This window comes from Aquarana catesbeiana, linkage group LG03 (genome assembly GCF_042186555.1).
Source record: "Aquarana catesbeiana isolate 2022-GZ linkage group LG03, ASM4218655v1, whole genome shotgun sequence".
NCBI lineage: Eukaryota > Metazoa > Chordata > Amphibia > Anura > Ranidae > Aquarana > Aquarana catesbeiana.
In genome coordinates this window covers 13,103,457-13,124,800 of record NC_133326.1, presented here as the reverse complement: position 1 = coordinate 13,124,800, position 21,344 = coordinate 13,103,457, and the positions used below count along the sequence as shown (strand labels likewise).

Below are 21,344 nucleotides of genomic sequence, written 5' to 3'. Positions count from 1 at the left end.
CGCTGTTTCCACGTCTTTACAGCTACAAACCTCCAGCACCTGCTTAAAAATACATATCCTGTGACGGAACGCGCACCTCATTTCTTATCGGAAAGGAAAGTGCTGCTTTACCAGCTGTTCTCTGGCATGGCACGCTGGCAGGAGCAGTCTTATTATTAACTAGTTGGGGGTTCCAGCTGGGAAATTGCCACCTATAATTTGCCACCTTCTATCCTTCAAACAAGGTAAACCTCAGTTGGCTCAATAAAAGCCGAGCCCTGCTCATAAAATGGCGTGATTGAGTAAGCCGAAAGCCGCAGTCACCAGCTGCACCGCGCAGAGCTCTCATTACTAATCACTTTGACCAATGCGTTTCTGGTTTGTCTGTAACGGGATGAATGCCGGAGGTTTGCAGCGTGATTTTGTATCTATTCCTACCTGAGGATGCCCATTTTTGCTTACAATATCCTATATGAGTGGTCTCCAAACTGTGGCCTGGGGGGGCCGACTGCGGCCCTTTGCTTGCGTTTATCTGGCCCTTGGGGCAATATTTCATCTTCTCACACCAACAATGAGGCCTAATTCCCTCCAACACCAACAAAGGGGCACAATTCCACCAATGACGGGGCATGATTCTTCCCACCAGTGGCAGCTCGTGTTCAACATTTTTTTTTGGGGGGGGGGCGCAAACAAACTGAAAAATTCTGGTAAAAAAAAAAACATTTGTAGCCACTGTGCCCATCAAACGCAGCCACTGTGCCCATCAATTGCAGCCACTGTGCCCATCAAACGCAGCCACTGTGCCTATCAATTGCAGCCACTGTGCCCATCAATTGCAGCCACTATGCCTATTAATTGCAGCCACTGTGCACATCAAATGCTGCCACGGTGCCCATCAAATGCCACCACTGTGCCCATCAATTGCAGCCACTGTGCCCATCAAATGCAGCCACTGTGCCATCAAATGCAGCAACTGTGCCCATCAAATGCCACCACTGTGCCCATCAATTGCAGCCACTGTGCCCATCAAATGCAGCCACTGTGCCATCAATTGCAGCCACTGTGCCATCAAATGCTGCCACTGTGCCATCAAATGCTGCCGCTGTGTCGATCAAATGCTGCCACTGTGCCCATCAAATGCTGCCACTGTGCCCATTAAACGCTGCTACTGTGCCCGTCAAATGCCGCCAATGTGCCCATCGAATGCTGCCACTGTGCCCATCAAATGCCACCACTGTGCCCATCAATTGCAGCCACTGTGCCCATCAAATGCAGCCACTGTGCCATCAAATGCAGCAACTGTGCCCATCAAATGCCACCACTGTGCCCATCAATTGCAGCCACTGTGCCATCAAATGCTGCCACTGTGCCATCAAATGCTGCTGCTGTGCCATCAAATGCTGCTGCTGTGTCGATCAAATGCTGCCACTGTGCCATCAAATGCTGCCGCTGTGTCGATCAAATGCTGGCACTGTGCCCATCAAATGCTGCCACTGTGCCCATTAAACGCTGCTACTGTGCCCGTCAAATGCCGCCAATGTGCCTATCGAATGCTGCCACTGTGCCCATCAAATGCCACCACTGTGCCCATCAAATGCCACCACTGTGCCCATCAAATGCAGCCACTGTGCCATCAAATGCAGCAACTGTGCCCATCAAATGCCACCACTGTGCCCATCAATTGCAGCCACTGTGCCATCAAATGCTGCCACTGTGCCATCAAATGCTGCTGCTGTGCCATCAAATGCTGCTGCTGTGTCGATCAAATGCTGCCACTGTGCCCATCAAATGCTGCCACTGTGCCCATTAAACGCAGGCACTGTGCCCATCAAATGCTGCCACTGTGCCCATGAAACGCTGCTACTGTGCCCGTCAAATGCCGCCAATGTGCCCATCGAATGCCACCACTGTGACCCCGCCGCCCGCAATGTCCTCCAATGTGTCTCCTCCCGTCCTCTCCTCCTGATAAGCGTCCAATCACAGCGCCTGTCATTTCAGCCAATCAGGTGACGAGTAACAGACCAGAGCACCAGACTGGTGGAGAGGCGGTTCAGTGTTAGGAAAGCGAATATCCATTCGCTTATCTAACACACCTGGGTGGACTGCGAGCGGCAAGCATGGCGCTCGCAGTTCATCTATTTTGAAGCCTATTAGAGCCTATGGCTCCAATCAGGTGCTTCAAAAACACCCCCCGCCCCTGTAATTCAGGCGCCCGAAAAGGGGCCGGGCGTCTGAATGGGGGGTGGCAGCAGCGGCCAAGGATAGATTGAATAGATGAATCTATCCCTTGGTCATAGAGGGGGTGGCTGGAAAGAGGGGGTGGTGCCCGTGCTCCCTTATGGACGCACCGCCACTGCTTCCCACAGAATTACACTAACAATGGGGCACAATTCCACTCACTGACACCAAAGATGGGGCATTTGTTTACTCCTACTGATGTCTGGACATTTTCTACTTCCAATGGCCACAGTCTGACCCTCCGCTTAAGTCTGAAGGACTGGCCCTTTGTTTAGAAAGTTTAGAGACCCCTGTCCTATATGGAACAAGTTTCTGTTCTGTTTCAAATGCCAAATTCTGCTTCTTTGTACATTGACCCAGTCTGCCCAGACAATATGGTCACTTTCTGACTTGGTACCATCCACAGGCAGATTAACTCATTAACCACTTGCCAACCTTGCAGTGTACATATACTGCGACAGTGCGGGTCGCCTGTGCAGAATCATGTATACAGTATATACGTGATTCTGCATTTTTGGGTAGGCAGCGCGCGCGTGCACGCACCGCCCACCCACCCGGCTGTGCTGTGATTAGTCAATGGATCTGGCTCTGATCTTCCCTGAACACAGCTCTGTGAGTGTAAACAGCACAGAGCTGTGTTCAGTGACAGGGAAGATCAGAGGCGATCAGCAGGTGCTGGGGGTCATCCATTGGTTGACATCCGCTGATTAGCTTGTGCTGTGACTAATCACAGCACAGCCGGGGTGGGTGGGCGGAGTGTGCGCGCGCTGACTACCCAAAAATGCAAAACCACATATATACTGTATACGTGATTCTGCACAGCCGACCTGCACTGTCGCAGTATATGTACAGTGAAAGTGTCAGGGCCTGGGCTCAGCCCTTCCTTCTCTGAGCTGGCTGCTCTGCTGTCGGCTGATTGCCAGCTCCTATCTCTCCACAGTAAGCCTCGATTCACACAGGGGCAACACGACTTCAGCGCGACTTTGCAAGGCGACTTCAACGCGGCTTCAACGCGACTTCAGCGCGACTTTAAGCAACTTACAACGCGACTTCAAGTCGCTTTCAGCACAGGCGACTTTGGCTGTGGCCAATCACAGAATAATCAGCTCTCTGGGAGGGAGGGGTTTGCCGGGGTAAACTAATTTCTTTTCCTGTAAAGTCGCTTCAATATAGATAGAGATCCGACTTGGAGGCGACTTCCATTGAATTCTATGGGTACAGGTCGCCTCAAAGTCGGATCAAAGTAGTACAGGAACCTTTTCTGAAGTCGGAGCGACTTCAGTAGTGTAAATTAAGACGCTCTCATTCACTGTAATGCAAATCTCTTCTTGGGGCGACTTGAGGGCTTACAAGTCGGATCCCAAGTCGTTCTAGTGTGAAGCGACCCTTACTCTCCACAGTCTAGCACATAAAATCCCAATAAAATACATTTACATTTTAGGTTGTTACATGACAAAATGTGGAAAATTTCAAGGTGTAGGAATACAAGGCACTGTAGTGTCAGATTGACTCTATCAACGCAATATCACAGTCCCGCTGATCGCTGCCATTACTGTATTAACAAAAAAAAAAAAAAGAAAATTCCAGTCTATACAGTAGTTTGTAGACGATATAACTTTCATGCAAACCAATCAATATACACTTTTTGGGATTTTTTTTTTTTTTTTTTACCAAAGACATATAGCAGAATATATTTTTGCCAAAAATTAAGAGAATTGATTTTTTTAATTTCTTTACGGTATATGTTTTATAGCAGAAACTAAGAAATATTGTTTTGTTTTTTGTTTTTTTCAAACTTGTCGGCCTTTTTTCGATTATAGCGCAAAAAAAAAAAAAGGAAAACGCAGAGTTGATCAAATACCACCAAAAGAAACCTCTATTTGTGGGTAAAAAAAATGATATAAATGTCATTTGTGTACAGCATTGCATGACCGCCCAATAGGAAGTTAAAATAACGCAGCGCCATATCGCAAAAAAATGTCCTGGTCACGAAGGGGGGGGGGGGTAAATCATCCAGAGGTCAAGTGGTTAATGTAACGTTTTTGTTTCTTTGAGTTGATTCCTTTTCTCTATCTTTTGTAAACAATTTTAGGAAAGCTTCATTGTCATTGTCTTTTAAGATCGAATCAATATTATTCTGATCGGTTGTTGCGGGGCCCTTAAACAGAGTGGGGCCTGATAAGCCTCTGCCTATTTAGTAATGGGGCACTGATCACCATACATTTATATCCCTTGACATCACAATAGAATATTTGTCCTTTTTTTGTCCTGGCACAGACATGTCTAGCTGGAGGCTCCTCCATTCAGCCTGGAGGTAACATGTGGCTGTGTTCTATGCATGCTGTGCGTTGTGTATATATGTATTGGGGCCCACAGTGTGCATGAAAACAGTATGTGATAATTGTGGATCCATCTCTGTTCCAGCACAAGCGAGCCTTCAGTACGCGCATCATCTGTAATCCTGAGAAGCCAACCCATCGGGATCTCCTCGACCAGAACTATGGGATCAGCCTGCCTCTGATCAACTGCAAACCAAAAGCGTCTGTAAGTCAGCCGGCTTTACTCAACTTTATTTTACACCGAAAGGCTCAAGTACCATGTCATTAAATAGTGTCAGAATTGCCTTCCATTTCAATCGCAGCGATTTATATAAAGGCCTCGTCCACACTGGTGTACTGAAAGCAGTATAAAGTGGCAAAAGCAAACATTTATTATATGGCAGCTTAGAATTTTTAGATGTAATGGCTGAATTTGTTTCCTTTTTTAGGCTTTCTTTCCCTTATTTTCACCTGGTGATCCAGCCAGTTAGTCACATCAGAGCTCCATTTATATTAGCGGTCCTCCCATCATTTTAGAGGTCCCCTTCATATCAGATATTCCCCATCACATGAGAGGTCTTCCATCACATCAGAGGTCCCCCCATGATATCAGAGATATCCTCAATCACATCAGAAGTCCCCTATAACATCACAGGTCCCCCCATCACATCACAGGTCCCCCCATCACATCACAGGTCCCCCCATCACATCAGAGGTCCCCCCATCATATCAGAGGTCCGCCCATCATATCAGAGGTCCGCCCATCACATCAGAGGTCCCCCCATCATATCAGAGGTCCGCCCATCACATCAGAGGTCCCCCCCATCATATCAGAGGTCCGCCCATCACATCAGAGTTCCCCCATAACATCAGAGGTCCCCCCCATCATATCAGAGGTCAGTCCATCACATCAGAGGTCCCCCATCACATCAGAGGTCCCCCCATCATATCAGAGGTCCTCCCATCACATCAGAGGTCCCCCATAACATCAGAGGTCCCCCCAACATATCAGAGGTCCACCCATCACATCAGAGGTCCCCCATAACATCAGAGGTCCCCCCATCATATCAGAGGTCCACCCATCACATCAGAGGTCCCCCATAACATCAGAGGTCCCCCCATCATATCAGAGGTCCTCAATCACATCAGAAGTCCCCTATAACATCACAGGTCTGCCCATCACATCACAGGTCCCCCCATCACATCAGAGGTCATCCCCATCATATCAGAGGTCCCCCGTAACATCAGAGGTTCCCCCATCATATCAGAGGTCCACCCATCACATCAGAGGTCCCCCCCATCATATCAGAGGTCCGCCCATCACATCAGAGTTCCCCCATAACATCAGAGGTCCGTCCATCATATCAGAGGTCCGTCCATCACATCAGAGGTCCCCCATCACATCAGAGGTCCCCATCACATCAGAGGTCCCCCCATCATATCAGAGGTCCGCCCATCACATCAGAGGTCCGCCCATCACATCAGAGGTCCCCCATAACATCAGAGGTCCCCCATAACATCAGAGGTCCCCCCATCATATCAGAGGTCCACCCATCACATCAGAGGTCCACCCATCACATCAGAGGTCCTCCCATCATATCAGAGGTCCCCCATCATATCAGAGGTCCCCCCATCATATCAGAGGTCCCCCCATCACATCAGAGGTCTTCCATCATACGAGAGGTCTTCCATCACATGAAAGGTCCCCCCATCATATCAGAGGTCCGCCCATCATATCAGAGGTCCGCCCATCACATCAGAGGTCCCCCATCATATCAGAGGTCCGCCCATCATATCAGAGGTCCGCCCATCACATCAGAGGTCCCCCATCACATCAGAGGTCCCCCATCACATCAGAGGTCCTCCCATCATATCAGAGGTCCACCTACCACATCAGAGGTCCCCCATAACATCAGAGGTCCTACATCACATCAGAAGTCTTCCATCACATCAGAGTTCCCCTTTTTATCAGAGATCCCCCATCACATCAGAGGTCTTCCATCACATCAGAGGCTCACCATCACATCAAAGGTCCTTCATTATATCAGAGATCCCCGCATCACATCAGAGGTCCTCCATCACATCACATTAGAGTCCCCTCATCCCATCAGAGATCCGGTCTCCGATTTGCATATGAGGCCCCCATCACATCAGAGGTTCTTTATACTATAAGGGATCCCCCATCACATCAGAGGTTCTTTATAATATCAGGGATCCCCCATCACATCAGAGGTCCTTCATCATATCAAGGTTCCCCCATCACATCAGAGGCCCCCCATTATATCAGAGATCCTCAATCACATCAGAGGTCCCCCTATCACATCAGAGGTCCTCTATCACATCAGAGGTCCCCCATCACTTCAGAGATCCCCCCCCCCATCATATCAGAGATCCTCCCATCACATCAAAATCTTGAGGCACTCCATTGTTACTTATTAATGGGAAGTCTAAGTCTGGAACAATTTACACAACCACCTTGATGAAATTAACTTCACATCAGAACCCCTCTTCACATCAGAGATCCCTCAATCACATCAGAGGTTCCCCCATCACACCAGAGGTTCCCCAATCACACAGTCCCCCATCACATCAGAGATCCCCCATCACATCAGAGGTTCCCCCATCACATCAGAGGTTCCCCAATCACACAGTCCCTCATCACATCAGAGATCTTCCAATCACACCAGAGGTTCCCCCATCACACCAGAGGTTCCCCCATCACACCAGAGGTTCCCCCATCACACCAGAGGTTCCCCAATCACATCAGACGATTCCCCATCACACCAGACATTCCCCCATCACACCAGAGGTTCCCACATCACATCAGATGTTTCCCAATCACATCAGAGGTTCCCCCATCACACCAGAGGTTCCCCAATCACATCAGATGATTCCCCATCACACCAGAGGTTCCCCCATCACACCAGAGGTTCCCCCATCACACCAGAGGTTCCCACATCACATCAGATGTTTACCAATCACATCAGATGATTCCCCATCACACCAGAGGTTCCCCTATCACACCAGAGGTTCCCACATCACATCAGATGTTTCCCAATCACACCAGAGGTTCCCACATCACATCAGATGTTTCCCAATTACATCAGAGGTTCCCCCATCACACCAGAGGTTCCCCTATCACACCAGAGGTTCCCCCATCACACCAGAGGTTCCCCCATCACACCAGAGGTTCCCCAATCACATCAGATGATTCCCCATCACACCAGAGGTTCCCCCATCACACCAGAGGTTCCCCAATCACATCAGATGATTCCCCATCACACCAGAGGTTCCCCTATCACACCAGAGGTTCCCACATCACATCAGATGTTTCCCAATCACACCAGAGGTTCCCACATCACATCAGATGTTTCCCAATCACATCAGAGGTTCCCCCATCACACCAGAGGTTCCCCTATCACACCAGAGGTTCCCACATCACATCAGATGTTTCCCAATCACACCAGAGGTTCCCACATCACATCAGATGTTTCCCAATCACATCAGAGGTTCCCCCATCACACCAGAGGTTCCCCCATCACACCAGAGGTTCCCCAATCACATCAGATGATTCCCCATCACACCAGAGGTTCCCCTATCACACCAGAGGTTCCCACATCACATCAGATGTTTCCCAATCACACCAGAGGTTCCCACATCACATCAGATGTTTCCCAATCACACCAGAGGTTCCCACATCACATCAGATGTTTCCCAATCACATCAGAGGTTCCCCCATCACACCAGAGGTTCCCCTATCACACCAGAGGTTCCCACATCACATCAGATGTTTCCCAATCACATCAGAGGATCCCCCATCACACCAGAGGTTCCCCAATCACATCAGATGATTCCCCATCACACCAGAGGTTCCCCTATCACACCAGAGGTTCCCACATCACATCAGATGTTTCCCAATCACACCAGAGGTTCCCACATCACATCAGATGTTTCCCAATCACATCAGAGGTTCCCCAATCACATCAGATGATTCCCCATCACACCAGAGGTTCCCCCATCACACCAGAGGTTCCCCAATCACATCAGATGATTCCCCATCACATCAGATGATTCCCCATCACACCAGAGGTTCCCCCATCACACCAGAGGTTCCCCTATCACACCAGAGGTTCCCCCATCACACCAGAGGTTCCCACATCACATCAGATGTTTCCCAATCACATCAGAGATTCCCCCATCACACAGTCCCCCATCACACAATCCCCCTTCACAGAGCCTCCCAATCATACAGTCCTCCCATCACATCAGAGGTCCCCCATAACATCAAAGTCACCCCAATACATGAAAGTCTCTAATCACATCAGAGTCGCCCCTATACATAAAAAGCCTCCTTTACAGTGGGTATAGAAAAGAATAACCCCCCTTTAAAACAATCACATTTTGTTGCTTTGCAGCCTGAAATGACAGACACTGTTTTTGTTTTATACAGCTGTATTTACTAGTGCAACTTATAACACCCAAGTGAAAGATCAAACACCAACATGTCAGAAAAAAATTAATAAATTCAAAGACAGAATTACTGAGTTGGAAAAAAGGATCACCCCTTATGTCAGTATTTTTTTGGACCACATTTTGCTTTAATTCCAGCCTTTAGTCTGGATTCTCTTTTGAGAACCTGTGTCATCTTTATATCTGTTTCTAATCTCATGCCATGGCAGGGCCTTGCACTGTCACAAACAATACAATACTATCATGTGACGTAAATAAATTGCAGCTACCACCATCTTTTTTTCTCCAGGGTCTCAGAATAATATAAAGGGGTTGATTTACTAAAGGCAAATAGACTGTGCACTCTGCAAAGCGCATTTGCTCCAGAGCTTAGTAAATGAGCAGAAGCTCTGCTGACTTCCACCATCCAATCATGTACAAGCAGAAATGCTGTTTTTTTTTTTTAATTTTTTTTTTTTGTAGTGATTGGGTATTCTTTGCAAAGAGAAGCTTCACATCATTTACTAAGCTATGCAGCACCTGAACTTGCAGAGTACAACTGCACTTTGCAAAATGCACAGTCTATTTGCCTTTAGTAAATCAACCCTAAAGCTTCACTTTGGAAAGAGTATCCAATCACGTGCAAGGACAATCAAAAGAAAAAGTTTTTTTGCTTGCACATGATTGGATGATGGAAGTCAGCAGAGCTTCTGCCCATTTACTAAGCTCTGAAGCAACTGCGCTTAGCGAAGTGCACAGTCTATTTGCCCAATAAACACACTGGAGCTTCTCCAACGGAGACTTTGAGAATCCTGTGACATCTTTACATCCCATTTCTAATCTCTCGCCGTGGCAGGGCCTCGCACTGTCACAAATAATACAATAATATCGTGTGACATAAAAAAAATTGCACCTACCACCATTTTGTTCTCCAGGGTCTCAGAAAATATAAAATGTTTGGAGGGGGGGGGGGGGGGGAGGGGTTAACTAATCTTCAGGCCTAAAAAGTGCATTTTAAAACATGTGCAAAAAATTGCAAAAACGGCTCTGAAACATGTAGGTAAGCTATACTTGAAAATGGAAATAAATGGATTTTTTTTTATGTAGTGTAAAGACGTAAAGCAGGGTTTCTCAACCAGGGTTCCATGAAAATCTAGAGCTCCTCCCGAGGTTGCTAGGGGTTCCATGAACAACCTCTCAGATAAGTTCCCACTGACACCATTGAACTTTTTAGCTCTCTGTGAGGCCTGATTCACACCTATACAGTTTGCATATTGCAGGTGCATTTTGCGTTTCTCAATCTATTGAAGTTTATGGAACCAAAAACCAGAAAAAAAGTCCCTGGTCCTTTCCATAAAATGCACAGATGTGAACTACATCCATAGGAAACCATGTTAAATGGACTGTAGTGTGTTTCTGCAAAACTGAAAACGCACAAAAAAAATGCATATATATTAATAAATGCTAAAATAGATGCTTTGGATAACAACAAATTGAAATAATTTAATACTATATGGCGACCATGGATTGTACATTCTCTCTCTAATACCTGTGACGATCGAGTACTCTCGTCCTGGTAATAATTTTTTTCTTGCATTTGTTTATATTATTGTCTAGTATAAATAATTTTGCCTCTGGATATATACTTCTCCCCTCACCCTTAACTCTTTTTCCTTCTCCCTCTTTTCCTTTTTCCTTTTTCTTTTAAGGTTTTCTCCATAACCTCATTATATATAATTTTACATATAACTAAATGTTTTTTATTTTTTTTTTACTATTACAGATGGATACATTTTTATTATTATTATTATTATACAGGTTTTATATAGCGCCAACAGTTTGCGCAGCGCTTTACAACACGAGGGCAAACATTACAGTTACATTACAATTTGGTAAAGGAGAATCAAAGTTCCCTGCTCATTAGAGCTTACAATCTAAAAAGGGAGGGTCAATTGATACAAAAGGTAATAGCTGTGGGGGGATGAGCTGATGGAGGAAGTAAAACAGTGTTAGTTAGAACTTGGATAGGCTTCTTTGAAGAGAAGGGTTTTCAGGGATCGCCTAAAGATGGATAGATTAGGGGACAGTCGGACAGATTGGGATAGGGAGTTCCAAAGGATGGGAGAAGCTCTGGAGAAATCCTGGAGGAGAGCATAGGAGGAGGTGACAAGGGAGCAAGAGAGCAGGAGGTCCTGGGAGGACCGAAGAGAGCGGCTTGGTTGGTATTTTGGGACTAGGTTAGTGATGTAGCTGGGGGCACAGTTATAGATGGCTTTGTAAATTATTGTTAGTATTTTGAATTTTATTTGTTGGGTGAGTGGAAGCCAGTGGAGGGAGTGACATTTAATTTTATTATTGTCACTATGACTATTTAGACATAAAGGATTACACATTTATACTATTGATTCTACAATAAGACTATACTTGTTATTTTTAGTTATTAATTGTTTGTGTAACAAAATAAACGACGGATTCGTACGTGATGACGTACCACCGGACTAAAATAAGGAAGTTCATAGCCAGTAGCCAATAGCTGCCCTAGCGTCGGTTTTTGTCCATCGGACTAGCGTACAGACGAGCGGATTTCTCGATAGGAACTGGGTCCGGCGGAAAGATTTGAAACATGTTCCAAATCTAAAGTCCGTCTGATTTTCGACTGAAAAAGTCCGCTGCAGGTCCGATGAAGCCCACACATGGTCGGATTGTCCGCCGGATTCGTTCCGTCAGACCAGTCTGGTCAAAAAGTCCGCCCATGTGTACACGGCTTTAAGGAGCATTCTTCCCACTGACCATCACACTAATGAAGTGTTTCTCAACCTTTTTTCAGTCAAGGCACCCTTTAAAATTCTCGAGTCACCCCATTCTAAAATGTTAAAAACGAAACTAAGTTTTACATAACGCAGCAACATCCACACACATAGAACACCCAACGTTCGAGGTGATTTATTCTTCCAAAGCAAATATAGCTTTGTACACTGGTACTGACTAGTATTCCAATGTTTCTCTTCTCCCTCAGGTAATTTGACTCCCAGAGCTGTTGGAGAGGGGCAGGCAGGGCAGGGTCAAACAAGGATGCTATGCAGGTGCCTGACGTCCTCATAGGCGTTATCATAGGCGTGCGCACAGGGTGTGCCAGGTGTGCCTATGCACACCCTAATCACCCTTTTTGGCGCAGATTCCCCCTGTTTAAACCCCTGATATTTCACCAAAACCCCCTATCTGGGCTCCCAAAAAATTGGTAAGAAATATTTAAAAAAAAATTAAATTGTAAAAATACAAAATAACATAATAGAAATAAAACCCACTGACAACATCCACTGCCCTCCTGACACTGTCCACTGCTCTACTGACACCATCAGTATATATACATGCATGCACACATATGTGATTGAGCTTTGAAGTGCACACACTAATGCAATATGCTGCGCACACCTATCCTCCTTTTCAACCGATGACAGCATTGGTTGTTAGGATGCCGACAGCTAAAAGGTCGTAATGATGCACAATGAAAACCTGTGCCTTTTGTGTAACTAAAAAGCAGGCTTGATCCACCTGCTGGCTTGTATACAATTTCTGAACAATTTCTAGGCATTTTGCCAAGGCACTCTTGAAGAAATCTAAAGGCACCCCAGGGTGCCTGGGCATCCCGGTTAAAGAAAAAGGTGGCACTTTTAGAGAGTCCCCGGAGCTACCGTTGGTGGCGTAACAAGAGCTTAACGACGGTTCAGACTTTATTGACCTCTTGGAGCATCGTCACCTTTTAATACCTCAAGGACACATATGACATTTCAGATTCTGAGAAATTCCACCATCTCCAAATCCATCAACTGTTGGAATCCCTGACAAAAAAAACATGACTGGTCAACGACTGCGACGGCATTTGAAACCAGATGTCGGACATCCCCCATAACCCAATGCCTCATCTCTTTATTATACTCTTCCATACTAAATGAGGTATGGGGGGATGTGTCAGGGGCTACTCCAAAACAATGCCCCATGACAAGAACATTTTATGGACTATCTATCTATATGGCAGACGGCCGCCACCCGGGGACACCATTCCATCCAGCACTCAACAGGCTCTTGATTGTAGGGGACTGCTAAGTGGCACTATTCCTAGTGGGGTTTAATCCCCCTTACTACCACTGCAGTTGTCTTGGGTTGGATACTGTTTCTGATCCCCGGGTCGTATCTACTACATGCCATATATTGGCTATTGCACTTTTCCAGTGCCTCCCGTGTTCGCCGCGGGGGGATTCCCCTAATTTGGGTGCTTCACACATTGCCGCACGTGACCCCGTTTGAGTTTCCATTGATGTATAAGGTCAATCCCTCCTGAAGAAGCGAATTTATTCGCAAAACCTGTAGAGGATTACACTTTGGACCTACATCTCCTGAGGCTCCACAAATTTGTGAGGTTCCCATTGTATTTTCTTGCTTCTGTATGCAATTATGTTTTTATATGTGATTTGTATCAATATGTACTAAGTTGTTTTTTCTACAATAAAATATAAATGTTATATTCAATTTTCCAATCTCTGGGTACTGAGATAGTCCATAAAATGTTCTTGTCATGATGCATTGTTTTGGAGTAAATAAGCAGGAAAGACATTGGGACTTTAAATGAGGCAGTTGGCAGGATCAAGTTGAGATAAAAAAGGGTCAATTTATTGCATAGGCATCCAGAAATACATAACGAAATATAAACGTAGAAAGTTGCATGCGCATACACACTAACAAACCCTGCATAAATACATGCTTATACAGCAAATAACATGACATCTGAGCAACGAATCAAGATTAACAGATTTCATAGAGGGGGTGCATATACAGAACTGGGAGATACATGCCGGCATGATGTAAAAGGTACGTATAAATATATAAATTCATAAAAACATTGATCTGGATGAAATCCTATTGAAACAAAAGTAGCTGCATCCATATTGCCCGACGCGTTTCTGTGAATAACACTTCTTCAGGGGCAGATGCAGTGGGGTATCTGTAAATAACAAAGTATGAAAACATCAACCAATGAGCTAAGAGCAACCAGAAAGGACAGTAAGTCGATTTCTGGATACTTACACTATGTACCTAACTAAGGTGGGCACCGGGCTAAAAAGGTTTGTTCTCCCCCGGGGCTGAGGTGGCCAAGGACCCAACGCAGGACAGGCATACACAGGCATCATCCCCAGAACACAGACCATCACTTCCAAAAAAAAAGCGAAACCAAATCAAAGTCATCATGGATGTGTATCTGAAATGGATAAAAAGTCCATTGAGATAAGCCAATGTTGTTGACAAAAAGAGTATAAAAAGTAGAGTACTACAAAAAAGGAACCACTCAGTGTTACCTTAATGTGCTTGGGACAAGAGCATTCTAAAGCTGTGGCGTCTGCACGTGTGCGGGAGTGAAGGCTGCGTCCGAGGGGAAAAGACAGGCGCCTAAATATGCATGCCGCCTGCGTCGGCAGTGACCGCCAACGTCACGTAGGAGCTGACAATGCGTGAGGTGGGACCACAGCCTGGGCGGTGGAGACCCACCCATGACTGGCGTCACCACGTCCAGCTGGGTCGGCTGGATGGAAAAGGCGCGTACCTCCACCGCAACGCCAGCTAGTGACGTCGTATCGAGGAGCGAGGCGTGACGCCGATGCGCTGTGAGCTGCCGCCCGATCCTCAAGGGGGGAGGGGGGGTGCGCAGAGCGCATCGCAGCTCCGGGTTTGAAACAAAACATAGCCCGGGAATCAAACCCCACATAAACTGCCGGAATGTGTCCATAATTCCCAGAGTTCCAGCAGCAATTATGTTGCAGGAAGTTATATGTTACTGTCAACTGCTTCCATCCCTAATGTATAGCAATGAAGAAATTGTAATGGGACTTTGAATGAGGCACAAGGTAGTGCCTCCATCCCAGGTTAGGGGAGAAGAAAAAATCTTGATTCGTTGCTCAGATGTCATGTTATTTGCTGTATAAGCATGTATTTATGAAGGGTTTGTTAGCGTGTATGCGCATGCAACCTTCTACATTTATATTTCGTTATGTATTTCTGGATGCCTATGCAATAAATTGACCCTTTTTTATCTCAACTTCATCCTGCCAACTGCCTCATTTAAAGTCCCAATGTCTTCCCAGCTTATTTTCTGAACCCGGGATGGAGGCACTACCCAGTCCTCATTCAAAGACCCATTTTTTCTTGTTTTGGAGTAGCCCCTGACACATCCCCCCATACCTCATTACTGTTAATATAAGGATGATGGTACCTGCCCCTATCTTCATTTATTGATTGAGGCACTCTTTTCTATTTTCTTCCATACTAAACAAATCTAACTTGCATAGCCTAGTTTACTGCTCCAACTGGGAAAGGGACCTTGGTACCATGCAAACTTCTACGACTTGGGAAAAAATCCAGGAGGCATCATTCTCCCAGGAATGTAACAATTTAAGAAAACTCCTTCAAAGTCTTGTCCCGGTGGTACTTTACCCCGGCTAGAATTGCTAAATGCCTCCCTACCTACCCTTCTACATGCTTTAGGAGATGCTCAGACCTAGGAGACATGAAACATATATGGTGGACATGCCCTAAGGTCAAACAACTGTGGATAAAAGTCTGTAAGATGGTGAATTTGGTGTTACATATAAATTTACGAAAAGACCCTTGGGAGGCACTCCTACACAAACTGATAGAAGCCGCTACCAAGTGAGAGCGCACCCTTGTGACCCATATGTTCTCAACCATGAGACGATTGCAAAAGCCTTTGAAGACGCCAATTCTCAACTTCGATGAAGTGAAAAGTTGTGTGCACGGTACCCTGATAAATAACTAATTGACGGCGATGCTAACCGACACACATGATAAATTCTTAGGTACCTAGCAGCCCTAGCTAGATTACTTCCCATCAACGCAACTGCCTATGTGCTTCCTGGAACTGTAATCTAATACGATGTGTTGATATACCCATAGTGAGCCTCCAGGACGGAGATGCCCCCCCCCCCCCTTTTTTTTTCTCTCTCTCTTCTCCCCCCTCTTCTTTTTCCTTTTTCTTTTACCTTTCCATCTTTCTCCGCCTCAATACTGCCTTTTTGCCCATGAATAAGAGCGGTACCTCTTTTTGGTCCCATGGATGATTGTATTGTTCATTTTAGCTCCAGGGCCCCCAGTTGAAGGGCCCTTTTCGGGAAACAAAGCGCATCGCAGTTCCAGGCAGGGATCTGATAATTGATCATCTAACAATTGAATGTTGCTTGGACCTATTGTCTTTCATTTCTACATCATTGTTTAATGTTCAATATCTACGGAGGGCAAATGGAAAATTGTTCCTCTTGCGGGACTTTAAAAGGAGAACCTACTCGAGAGTAATAAGGAGTATGAGGGGTGTAAGTTTGAAATGAAATTAGGTGTTTATTAGGGTATAGACCTAAACAGGTCTATGGTATACAAGGTAAATGTAACAGGAATACAAAAAGGGGGGTACAGGATGCGTGATACAAACAAAGAAATTGCAATACAATATGCAGAGATACACAATCATTGAACTCCGGTACATATGGAACACACATACGGGGAGTACCCGACGCGTTTCGAGATACACTCTTCTTCAGGGTATCTGATTGGAATCAGCATAAACAGAGGTCTGTCGAGGTATGTGCTCGCTCCTGGTCCAGGTCGGGCAGGCCGTGTGTACCTCTTCCCAGTGGAGTCACCAGGGGGGGCTGTTCCCCAACAGAGGGCGTTAAAAACACCAATGAGTATGGTGGTCCTGGGATAGGCTCCAATCTGGAGTGGGTGGTAGATGCTGTGCCGTTGAGGTCCGGTTTAGTGTATGAGAGGGGGGGCAGGCACAAGCTGGCTGGGAGTCCAAACCGGGACGGGTTTGGAGTTTAGGGTATCCAGCCTGAGGCAGGTCCTGGGATCGGAGTGGTGTACACTACCCTAATAAACACCTAATTTCATTTCAAACTCACACCCCTCATACTCCTTATTACTCTCAAGTAGGTTCTCCTTTTAAAGTCCCGCAAGAGGAACAATTTTCCATTTGCCTAGACACATTTGGGATGTGGGTTTATCCTACTCTCTAGACCAACTTAGCACCACCCCTATCTTGTTTTAATATCTACAGAGGGAAACTCCTTTTGAACTTGTTCACGTTTTCCCATAGTATTTTTGGCTATGTAATTGTCTACTTTTCGCATCATTTCTAATATAATTCAAGTGAAAGAAAAAAGTGACACTAATGTATCATGAGTTGAAGATACAATCTTTTTTTAACAGGATATGAAATCAAGAATCAAGGTGAGGTAAAGTGGGACTTTTGTGTACCTTTTGTAGGGTTTGAATAAAAATATATACCACAAATTTATAAAAGAGAACTTTACTTTTCATCTATTGGTTAAGAACATATTACAGTTGTAAAAATACAATTACTGTTAATTGGGTCCAGGACGTGCTAATCCTGGTACGATGGATCAAAAATGTGGCCTACGCGTTTCGTGGGAAGCCCCGCTTCGTCAGGGCCTTAGAATAGCACGAGTACAATAAGAGTATTGCCGTAACCTTCAAATTGTGAAACTTGACATGCTGGTCCAATGGGAGAGAGAGCCTGGGTTGCCCGTGGGGATAACCTCCCTGTGCTCATGCTTCGTTAGGGCCTTAGAACCTCCCCCCATATGCGGTGGCGCTGGAAGGAGACAGGCATACTAAGGGAAACAGATTACACTGAGGCTATCCTATATACATACTACCTTGGAGATTGGGGATTCAAAGACAAAGTGATCTATTTTATACCTCTAGCTACCTATTACCTCTTTCATCTACAATACGTGCATTTGTCACCTTGGAACAATTGCAACTATATTGGGATCTCCCTGTTAGCATCAGGAGTCCGCCCTGCTTCCCCCGGTGAGCACAGGGAGGTTATCCCCACGGGCTCCCCAGGCTCTCTCTCCCATTGGACCAGCATGTCAAGTTTCACAATTTGAAGGTTACTGCAAAACTCTTATTGTACTCTTGCTATTCTAAGGCCCTGACGAAGCAGGGTTTCCCTGTGAAATGCGTAGGCCATATTTTTGATCCATCGTACCAGGATCAGCACGTCCTGGACCCAATTAACAGTAACTGTATTTTTAAAACTGTAATATGTTCTTAACCAATAGATGAAAAATAAAGTTTAAATACATTCTCTTTTTTAAATTTGTGGTATATATCTTTATTCAAACCCTACAAAGGTACACACAAAGTCCCACTTTACCTCACCTCGATTCTTGATTTCATATCTCCCTTTGGGACGGTGCCTATGTAGGGTTATAAAGGTTTGGGAACCTGGTCCCCAACCAAGGTTCACCAGGGGCAAGGGAGCAAGTGGAGGTTGGACCCGGAGGAGGCTCCAAAGCGCTTATTTCTTGGATATTCGCTTGAGACTGGTGTATCTATGAGACTTTGTGTGTCTCATCCGTTCCATCTAACACTCTCTCTCCATCGCCTCTACCGGTATTTATTTACCAAATTTACCATTTTTACCTGTGGGGCGTCTTCCTCCAGGAGGATCCAATACTGTGGTTTCTTATTATCTAGACTCCAGCCCACTGACTTGTTAATTTCCCCCGGTCGCCGCGGGAGGCTCCACTGGGTACACCTTGTGTTCCAACTGCACCGGGACTTGGATGTATTTCCTGATGAAGTGGTTCACACCGCGAAACTAGTCGAAGTACTATGTATGACCAAGTCACCCTTGTTTTAATTCTATTGTTATGTAGTTTGTACTAATACATTTTCGTAATTTTTTATGATTGTCTTTATGTTCTATTTATACTTTTTCTATATTGTACCGAGATAGTCCACTTGCTCCTTTGCCCCTGGTAAACCTTGGTTGGGGACAGTGTTAATTTTGGCAGCAAATTTCGATTTAGTTTTAGTCTTAGGACTAAAATGGCATTTTAGTTTTAGCTCCATTTTAGTCTTCTGCAATTGTTTTAGTTTTAGTCGTATTTAGTCGACTAAATCTCCATTACATGTTAGTCGACTAAAACTCATTTTAGTCGTCTAAAATCGAATGGGTGTAATTAAATTGTAATGCATTAGTTAACATTTCTCTACAATTTCCAAACTCATTATATACTGCTGGAGTGAAAAATCTATTATGTTATTATTTATGGTATTGAGGTATGAACATGCACTACAGACCAGTGTTCATTTTGAAGTTAAATTTAAATTTAGTTTTAGTCTTATGCCCTGTACACACGGATTTTCTGACGGAATATGTGCGATCGGTGCGACCTTGTTGTCGGAAATTTCGACCGTGTTCGGACTTTTTCCATCGGAATTTCCGACACACAAAGTTTGAGAGCAGGATATAAAATTTTCCGACAACAAAATCCGTTTGCGTAAATTCTGACCGTGTGTGGACAATTCCGACGCACAAATTGCCACACAGTGCCAAGAGACGAAAGCTATTGGCTACTGCCCCGTTTATAGTCCCGACGTACGCGTTGTACGCCACCGCGTTCAGAACGATCGGATTTTCCAACAACTTTGTGCGACCGTGTGTATGCAAGCAAGACAAGTTTGAGCCAACATCCGTCGGAAAAAATCCATGGATTTTATTGTCGGAATGTCCGATCAATGTCCGATCGTGTGTACAGGGCATGAGAGCAGGCTATAAAATTTTCCGATAACAAAATCCGATCGGTTAAATTCAAATCGTGTGTACACAAATCCGACGCACAAAGTGCCACGCATGTTCAGAATAAATTAAGAGAGGAAAGCTATTGGCTACTGCCCCGTTTATAGTCCCGACGTACGTGTTTTACGTTATGTTCAGAACGATCGGGTTTTCCAACAACTTTGTGCGGCCGTGTGTATGCAAGACATGTTTGAGCCAACATCCGTCGGAAAAAATCCATGGATTTTGTTGTCGGAATGTCCGATCGTGTGTATGGGGCATTAGTCTTTTGACTAAAATGCCATTTTAGTTTGTCGTATTTTAGTCATCTCAATTATTTTAGTTTTAGTCGTATTTTAGTCTACTAAAATAGTATTAATTTAGTCGACTAAAATGTTTTAGTCATTTTAGTGGACGAAAATTAACACTGGTTGGGGGACCAGATTCCCAAACCTCTATTCCATTAAACTTTGGATGATGGTACAATTTTGTCGCTTTCAATTTTTATATCTAAGGCTATGATCTCTAGAGGCCACCCATTTTCTTCATCTGTCGGGTTATAGTCGTTCCACATCCACCCCCACCTCTGTGCATTCTTAACAGGGGTTCCCTGAGACCCAAAAAGTTATTTCAAAGGGTTCCTTTGAGGTTAAAATGGTTGAGAAAGGCGGACGTAAGGAAATATAACTGCGCCCAACGCCCTTTTCTTCCTTTTTTTACCTCTAGCCATGGCGTTTTTGTAGCGCCAGTCCTATTCTTCACCGATGTCCGCGTTCTCTACAACTACAGACTAGCACTCCATAATAATCCACATTTCATGCTCTTGTTGGAGGATTGTCATGGTGATTTGCGTTCATTGTAATCAAATTGATGTTTTTTCCTTGGAATGTATTTACTATATCGGTAATGGGAAGCGTGACAATCTCCCTGATCGAATGGAGGGGTAATTGTGTGTGTAAGGAGGGGGGGTGGGGGGGGAGGATATTATACAAGAGAGAGGAAAAAAAAAAAAAAACAAGCCTGGAACTAATTGCCGGAGATTTGGATCTGATTGGAGTCAGCGTTCCTTGCACCTCGAATCTGGGGACGTTCTGATACGCTCCATCTGGGATGACAGGGAGAGGAGGATTCTGCTGGTAAACAAATTAATCTTTGGAAAGGTCACCATTTGTTGTAAGTTTTTATCCAGTGCTTGTCATGTGGAATAGAAGACTGGCTGTCATTTCGCTATGCAGGGGTGCGCGGTGAGCCTGCGAACACTGCTTCTCCACCGCGCACCAAATCCCTGGAAACAGCTCAGTGCCTGCTTGCAATGCCATGGACGGCTGCGTTACATCTGTCTCTGGACAGGAAGCGAGGGCCACTGCTGAATTCCAATAAGATGGGCCCACGCTTTTCTGCCTGGCCTTCTGCCCACGTGCAAAGCACCGGGCATATTGAGCCAGCTCATATCTTCCCTGCCTCAAACCCCCCCCCCCCTATCCCTACCATCCTCCCCTCACTCCTTTCTGCTCCGCTGCTGTCACCCGCGTTGTGAAACAGATGTGGCGTTTGCAAAAGTTCTGCATGCATTCCCTCTGCCGCACCTGCCGCTTCCAGCTCTGCCGAGGTCCAGGAGCCAGAAATTCTTTGGGCGCCGCAAAGCAGCGGCGACACGTCTTGTGATATTTCCGAGACGAGGAGAATACAACTTTGATGAAGTC

General features: G+C 45.4%; 1 protein-coding gene across 1 annotated transcript in view; it reads left to right on the top strand.

The window, feature by feature from the left end:
* IQCH (IQ motif containing H) overlaps positions 1 to 21,344 on the top strand; it is a 219,174-nt gene that overhangs the window by 32,247 nt on the left and 165,583 nt on the right. The window contains exon 5 of the mRNA XM_073618288.1: positions 4,642 to 4,761. Within this exon, the coding sequence (XP_073474389.1) occupies positions 4,642 to 4,761 (120 nt within the window). The remainder of the gene's footprint in view (positions 1 to 4,641; positions 4,762 to 21,344) is intronic.